Source organism: Triticum urartu, chromosome 3, assembly GCF_003073215.2.
Source record: "Triticum urartu cultivar G1812 chromosome 3, Tu2.1, whole genome shotgun sequence".
Taxonomy (NCBI): Eukaryota; Viridiplantae; Streptophyta; class Magnoliopsida; order Poales; family Poaceae; genus Triticum; species Triticum urartu.
Genome location: NC_053024.1, coordinates 613,550,108 through 613,558,622, shown reverse-complemented (window position 1 = coordinate 613,558,622; position 8,515 = coordinate 613,550,108). Strand labels below are relative to the sequence as shown.

The window sequence follows — 8,515 nt, the reverse complement described above, 5'->3', positions numbered from 1 at the left end:
AAAGGAGAAAGGGGCAGCTCAAGGTGGCCGCGTGCCTCCCCCCTCCCCTAGTCCTATTAGGACAAGGAGAGGTGGCCGGCCCCCTCTCTCTCTTTCCCCCCCTCGAGGAATCCTATTCCAACTAGGATTGGGGGGAATCCTACTCCCAAAGGGAGTAGGACTCCCTTGGCGCGCCCTCCTTGGCCAGCCGCCCCCTCCTCCTTGGCTCCTTTATATACGGAGGCAGGGGGGCACCCTAGGACACACAAGTTGATCCTTGAGATCGTTCCTTAGCCGTGTGCGGTGCCCCCTGCCACCATATTCCACCTCGATCATATTGTAGCGGTGCTTAGGCGAAGCCCTGCGACAGTAGAACATCAAGATCGTCACCACGCCGTCGTGCTGACGGAACTCCTCCCCGACGCTTTGCTGGATCGGAGCCCGGGGATCGTCATCGAGCTGTACGTGTGCTAAGAACTCGGAGGTGCCGGAGTAACGGTGCTTGGATCGGTCGGATCGGGAAGACGTACGACTACTTCCTCTACGTTGCGTCAATGCTTCCGCAGTCGGTCTGCATAGGTACGTAGACAACACTCTCCCCTCTCGTTGCTATGCATCACCATGATCTTGCGTGTGCGTAGGAAATTTTTTGAAATTACTGCGTTCCCAACAGAAGCGACACCGTAATCAGGTAGATGATAATGATACAAGCGTGCAGCAAGACACTTCAATATTCAGAAAGAGAAGTTGCTTCTTTCAGCTGCCATACTGGGAAACACTTCTATTGCGTCATAATCTGGATCCTATGCACATAGAGAACAATGTGTTTGAGAATATTGCCCATACCCTTTTGAATGTTAGCAAAAGATCAAAGGATAATCTAAATGCACGTCTTGACCTTTCAACATATCCTTTGATCATTTCTATATATCAAATTTCATTTGGTATCAAATTCACGATTGTCAATTTGGATACACAAGTGCTCTTTCTTGCAAGACTAACCAATGTAGGTAGATGATCTCAAACTACAAGTGGTGCTCCCAATCTTTGATGAGCTACATTAATCTTGAGCATCCCACACAAGTTCAACTACATGATCAAGTTCAACACCACCACTCAAGATATGTTATTCCATCTTAGAGAAGCTTTACCCCAAGTCATGGGTCAAAGCAACTCAACAAGATATGAATACATCAATGCGGAAACGAAAATGGTAACCCCATTTTGAGCTTAAACGACGAGTATGACCTACGATCAAGTGTTCTCACTTGACTCCTCAGTCAATATACTCTAACATAGATGACTTCGTCGCCAACCAATTCTAGATGAAGTTCTCAAGTGTTTCTCTTAATTCTTGCATTTGTCTCTTGCATGTTTGTTTCCCTTCTCTTTTCAAAAAAAACTTTATCTAGATTTTTTTCTTTTTCTTTGTTTTGTTCTGCATTCCCTGCATCAAATTCATTGCAAATCCTTCTGTTAATTCCTTGCAAATCTTTGTGAGATCTTATTTGCCTAAGTGAGTTGAGGTGAAAAATTGCCCTTCCTCTGTGTTAAACTCGGTCACAGCGGTCTGTCACTCTCGGTCAAACCGAACCATTTCGGTGCAACCGAAAAATACAACTCGGTGTCACCGATTTCACTGCAGAGAAGACAATTGCCACTTGTTCCTGCACTTTTGTTGCAGCTCCACTCAATGATTCTTGTCCTTTACCAGCATCACACTCTAAATGCTCCTTTGCTTTGTGACTCAAGGACCAAATCTATTTTGACTCACAATCCAGAAGATCACTTCTTGGAAATTGATGTCAAAGAGGAAGAGAGAGAGATCACATCAAAGCTTACTCACTTAAAAAGGGGGAGAGTACTTCAAAGGAGGGAGAATGCTTAATCGTATCAAACGGAGAGAGAGAGAGAGAGACCACATATGCTTGGTATTCAAGAGGAGAGAAGTCACATGTCTTTAAGAGGGGAAAGACATGTTAGTTTGTCTTATGTTTCTGTGCTCTGATCTGTTTTGCTCTGATTTTCTGATTTTCTGTTCCCTGTATTCTCCCATTATCAAATATAAGATTCAGGGGGAGAAAAACATTTAAGGGAAGAAAATCTTGAATTCATTGCATATCTTTATCCTTGGGGACATGTCTATATCCAATAGGAGTACCTAGTACTCATTTCCTACATGTCATCATAGTCTTGGTACTCTTGTGGTTTGCCGTTTGCTATGTTTAGTAGATATATCTGTGTTATCTAACCTTGTTTACTCAGATTCATCTCTTCCTAAGCCAACTTAAGACCACAAGGTAAGTATATGCATCTCATCCATGTGCATGATGATCTCTTGCTGATGTACATATTGTTTGCAAGGACTCATGAACATGAAGGTACAATTCCTATATCCACATCATTTGCTCTGATGCATATAGCCAAGATACATGTAATTCATTGCTTGCTCTATCATGATTATGCATTCACATGCTCTTATACTCTGCATTTACAAGATTGCATACTTGTAGGGAGAGCCTATGCATGTTACATGTCTTTTTAAAACTTTACCTACTATTCCTTATATCTTTATCTAAAGCTTTGATGTATGTTGTCATCAATTATCAAAAATAGGTAGATTGAAAGCACAAGTGCTCCCTGAATGGTTTTGGTAATTAATGTCAACATATCTCTTGTTGGACTAATGTATTTATCTAGTATATTTCAGATAAGTTCAACAGATGAAGTGGCGTGGACAAGAGGATGTGGAACCCCTTTAAAATGCTAAGGACACATATTGGCTCAACCTCAAGACTCTACTTTTTTCATTTTAGTGATCCAAGATCACATTGAGTTCATAGGAAAAGTCAACACTATTAAAAGAGGATAATGTGTTGCTTAATGGCTTACTTGCTCAAAATGCTTAGTGATATGCTCCAAAAATCATCAACCACTTTCTCATATACACATATGTCCCAAATCAAAAAGTCAAACTCGGCCCTACCGATTTGATCCATCCGGCGCCACCGAGTGGAGTAAAAAATGCATTGCAAAGGTGCAAGACACCGTCTTTTACCTCTTTAATTACCCGACCCCAATGAGCTAAATGCAGGTAGAAATTAAAGAGACCATATGTAGAATATTATTGATCTTGATTACCGTGTGATGAGAGGGAAACATTTTTTTCTACTTTAAAATGCATCAGAAAGATAGAAATACACTTTTTTTCTTAATAAATTTTAAAATCAAACGTGTACTATTCACCGGACACAGGGAGTATTAGTGAGAACATGAGCAAGCCGGCTAGTAGTATACCACCTACCTGACGGCGAAATGGATTACTCAGGCAAATCACTAGCTAACCTTTTCCTAAGCGCTCCTTTGTCTTTCCGCGAGGAATCCACGCCTCGCGGGTCGCAGGTGCTTCACTATCGATGGCGCCGTGTACTACCAATCGCTCTCTAGAAGTAATGGCCTCTGAAGTTAGCTGCGACCTTGCTCGAAATTAAACACCGGCCGTACCGGCCTCCCACCACCACCAACCAGGCTTATATAACCACTCCCTCCCCCACGCTCCACTGCCATCACCTTGACTGAGATCGGGACGAGGCAATGGCGTCTCCGAGATTCAAGCCCGTGGAGGAGTGCAGCTCCGAGGGGAGGTCGGGGCAGACGGTGGCCGCCGACTTCGACGGCACGCTGCTCCGCTCCTCCAACGCCTTCCCCTACTACCTCCTGGTGGCGCTTGAGGCCGGCAGCGTCCTCCGCGCCGTGGCGCTGCTCCTGTCGGTGCCCTTCGTGTACGTGACCTACATCTTCTTCTCCGAGTCGCTGGCCATCAGCACCCTGGTGTACATCTCCGTGGCCGGGCTCAAGGTGCGGAGCATCGAGATGGCGGCGCGGTCGGTGCTGCCCAAGTTCTACGCGCAGGACGTGCACCCGGAGAGCTGGCGGGTGTTCCGGTCCTTCGGCAAGCGGTACATCATCACGGCCAGCCCCAGGGTCATGGTGGAGCCCTTCGCCAGGGAGTTCCTCGGCGCCGACCGGGTGGTGGGCACGGAGCTGGAGGTGGGCAAGTCCGGCAAGGCCACGGGGTTCATGGTGAAGCCCGGGGTGCTCGTCGGGGAGCACAAGAAGCAGGCCGTGGTGAAGGAGCTGGGCGACGCGGTGCCCGACGTCGGCATGGGCGACAGGGCCACCGATTTCAACTTCATGTCCATATGCAAGGTTCGATTATTCCTCCAACTCTCTCTTCTCTTCCCTTATTACTTGTATAATAAAATTGTTGTTCGTAGTTTTACTTGCACCGTGAACTCATGCGGATTCCTCGATACAGTTAGTAGTAGTAGTAGCAGCAGCCCTCTGTTTTTGTGCAGCTGCTAGCATTGCCATGAACTGCTATAAATTGCTTAGGCCTCGTCTAGACATATTTTTCTGAATGCCTTGTTCCTTTTTTCAAATAGTTGAATCTGAATATTAAAGGAAACTTGGCTACTAGTAGAAGTAAGCAGTAGCATCGTCAGCCAGTCTTGCGCCTGTCACAACGTAGGTAGGAGCAGTACACTGCCCCGTGTTGTCGAATGTTTAATCAGTCGCTGCCCGGTGCAAATTCGCTAGGGTTGGCAACCAACCAACTATGCGGCGACGACCTCAGACAGATTTGGCAAGTTGGTGGCCGGTAGGCACGAGCCGTTCGAGCGCGACGGCGACAGTCCGCTGCCACCGTCAGCAGCTCATCGGCGTCGCGATGGCGACCGGCAATTATAATCACGGCTTCCATTCCATTGCGCCTCCCGCTCCCACGGCCAGCACGGGCCACGGGAAAAGCTGCCGGTCTGGCTGGCGGAGTGAATGCGGCTGGGGGGCTCAATGAGTGAGCGACCTCCATTTACGGCGGTTTGGTGGGAATTAAGCTCTGTCCAGGGCGCATTCAAGGAGACGGATCGCGCCGCTTGCCGTTTCTGCGTGACAGTGCCGGACATGAAGGCTGGCGTGGGCGTGTCGCCCGGATCTCCTTTTATAAGGTGTTGTTTGGTTCTCTAGTTTTAGGCTGGTCATAGTAGGGATTAACTTATACTAGTGTCATGCGTATGATACTAGTCTAAGTTACTACCTTTATAGTGCAAAATATCTTAGTAGTAGTGTCATAGATTGTTTCATTTATTGCCTTATAGACTCATTTTACCTCGGAAAGCGCTATGTTACAGTAACATATTATGTTACTCCAAACACCCCTTTCCTCATTAAATACATGCCACATAAACAAAATTATCTTGGGTGTGTTAAGTTACTACTTAAGTTACCCCACTATGGCTAGCTTTACGATTTTTCTAGTCTCAACTAAAAAGTTCCTAGTCCTTAAAAAGTTCATCCCTGTTTATTTCTAAACACTAAAAAGTTCCTAATCCGTTTCTAAAGGTTATTAAATGATCATGTTGTCCTTAGTATATAGAAAACAGTTCTGCTATACATACGGCATTTTCACGTCGGAAACACATACCATTGATGTTGCTTGTGCTTTCATCCAATCAACCAGCTCCATAATCAACCAGCTCCATCGAGAAAAGAAAAGGAATAAGAAAAGGAATGAAGCATGCTATATCGTGTTGACACATCACATCATCGAAGATCGTGTGCAAAGCAATTCCGTATATAAAAATATCAATCAAACAACACAATAGGGTGGCGGGTCAATGGATGTATGGAGGGACATTGTTAGAAAAGTCCCAAAAAGACTCTCCTTAAAAGTCTTCTTCATTTAATCCCAAATGTCTATTTTAGTCTTAAAAAATCTCTCCCATTTAATAAAAAAATTTCTAAAAGGAATTTTTTCTAATAGTCCCTACACAAAAAAAATCCCTGCAAACAAACACCCCTAGATAATCTGCTTCGTTTCTTTTTAATGGCTTCTTGCTACCGTCCTGACCGGGTCCGCAGAGACATAAATTTCTTCTGGGACCTTGCTGCTGGCAGAGTCCAGACGTCCAGTGCTGAGAGAGAGAGAGAGAGAGAGAATAACTAATTTCTCTCTTGGTGGGGTGGCTAGGCTGGCCACGTATTTATGGCGCCAGATTTGGAGTTAATTTGCACATCTGTTCTGGTACGAGCAGGCCTAGTACTGTATTTTGGCCTCGCTGCCTCACAGCTCACTGCTGCCTGTGATCTTCATTACTCCAAAGTAGTACTTCCTCCGTTTGAAAATACTTGTCTTAGAAATGAATAAAATAGATGTATCTATAATTAAAATAAATCTAGATACAACCATTTTAAAAACAAATATTTTCGAACAAAGGAAGTATAATTCAATTGGATCTTAATTCATGCTTATTACTTCCTCCTTTCCTAAATATAAGTTTTTTTAGAAATTCCATTATAAAGACTACATTCGCATGTATATAGATTTTTTTAAAGTATAGGTTCACTCATTTTGCTCAATATGTAGTCTATAGTGAGTACTACTGAAGTTTTTTTAGCGAGTACTAGAAATAAAATTTACTTGCTCTTCCCTAAGAAACTCTTACTACCTCCGTCCTAAAATAAGTATGTGGTTTTGTTCAGATTTAAACTATTTAAGTACTCCTCGTCCTATAATGTAAGATGTTTTTTAACATTAATGTAATGTCAAAAAAGTCTTACATTATGAGACGGAGGGAGTAGAGCTTATTCTGAAATTGCACTAAGCTAGCAGTACTGAATCGAAAGCACAGCGATTCAAACCTACTATAATTCATTATGGTAAAGTACGACTGTACTGAGGTGGCACACATGGCGAAATTGATTGAGTATCCTGATCAAAATAAACAGTACACAGTACTTGCACTCTTTTGAAATTTTTGCACTTGGGATGCACGCTTAGAATGGCTAAACGAGCACCATGCGAGTATTCAGTCCAAGATAGAGTAGTTCAATTGGCCTTAATCGTTGGCTGCTTAATTAATTTACGGCGCTTTTCACTAGGGAGATGACTTGCACTCAAATTGCACTAAGCAGTACCGATTCAATAGCTAGCACAAGTGCACAACGATTTCAAATGTAATTCATTTGAGCAAGTACTTGTACAATTGTACCAAGATAATGGTACTTGGCCAAATTAATTGGGTATGCGGATCAAAATAAACAGTACACCCGTACTGAGATGCTGCACATGACAAAATTAATTGGGCATGCTGATCAAGATAAACAGTATACACAGTGCCGGACGCTGAGCACTCACTGTGGCTGTGCATGCAGGAAGCCTACCTTGTCACGTCGAGGAAGTACAGCCCGGTGCCCAAGAACCAGCTGCTGACGCCCCTCATCCTCCACGACGGCCGCCTCGTGCAGCGCCCGACGCCGCTGGTGGCGCTCGTCACCTTCCTCTGGATGCCGTTCGGCTTCGCCCTCGCCCTCCTCCGCGTGTACATCAACCTGCCCCTCCCGGAGCGCATCGTCTTCTACATCTACCACATGATGGGCATCCGGCTCATCGTGAAGGGGACCCCGCCGCCGCCGCCCAAGAAGGGGAGCCCGGGCGTGCTCTTCGTGTGCAACCACCGCACCGTGCTGGACCCCATCGAGGTCGCCGTCGCGCTCGGCCGCAAGGTGAGCTGCGTGACCTACAGCATCTCCAAGTTCTCGGAGCTCATCTCGCCGATCAAGGCGGTGGCGCTAACGCGGGAGCGCGACAAGGACGCCGAGAACATCCGGCGGCTGCTGGAGGAGGGCGACCTGGTGATCTGCCCCGAGGGCACCACCTGCCGGGAGCCCTACCTGCTGCGCTTCAGCGCGCTCTTCGCCGAGCTCACGGACCGCATCGTGCCGGTGGCGATCAACACCAGGGAGCACATGTTCCACGGCTCCACCGTGCGCGGGTTCAAGCTCATGGACCCCTACTTCTTCTTCATGAACCCGCGGCCGGTCTACGAGGTCACCTTCCTCAACATGCTGCCCAAGGAGCTCACCTGCGGCGGGGGCAAGTCGCCCATCGAGGTCGCCAACTACATCCAGAAGACGCTCAGCGACCAGCTCGGCTTCGAGTGCACCACCATCACCCGCAAGGAGAAGTACGGCATACTGGCCGGCACCGACGGGCGCGTCCCGTCCAAGAACAAGGACAAGGAGAAGAACTAGCGGATCTCTCGGGCTGGACTGCCTCGCGTCGCGCCGGCTACAGTGGTTGATCGTGGTTGTTGTTGTTTACAGTTTACTATGATTAATTGTTTGTTATTTGTCAGATCACTCACCGTTTCCAGGAAACTAAAAGGACCGTGTCGTCGTGTATTAGCTTGAGGTCACAATTGTCTTGTACCAATAATTGTTTCTTCGCCAAAAGGATGAGTAATTATATGGACGATTTTCAGAATCTTGTCTGCACAAATGAATGATTATATTTTTTTGAAAGGTCGCCGGGGCCAAACAGCCCACGTGAACATTTCATCTAGCGAAATGGCAAAAACATCATTTTTACACGGGGTTGCATGCCACGGGACTCGCGCAATGCTTGTGTCTTCAGCAATGAGACGCATCACGCGGATGTAACAGTTTGGAACATTGTTAGTGATTTCACTCTTTGACC

The 8,515-nt window shown here is 46.2% G+C and overlaps 1 protein-coding gene across 1 annotated transcript; it reads left to right on the top strand.

Moving 5' to 3' along the window:
- The first annotated feature begins 3,467 nt into the window (after positions 1–3,467).
- On the top strand, positions 3,468–8,302 carry LOC125545362 (glycerol-3-phosphate 2-O-acyltransferase 6). Its single transcript, XM_048709278.1, has 2 exons — positions 3,468–4,188; positions 7,192–8,302. Exons 1-2 carry the CDS (start codon positions 3,574–3,576, stop codon positions 8,068–8,070), a joined length of 1,494 nt encoding a protein of 497 aa, XP_048565235.1. The 5' UTR covers positions 3,468–3,573; the 3' UTR covers positions 8,071–8,302.
- Positions 8,303–8,515: the final 213 nt, after the last annotated feature.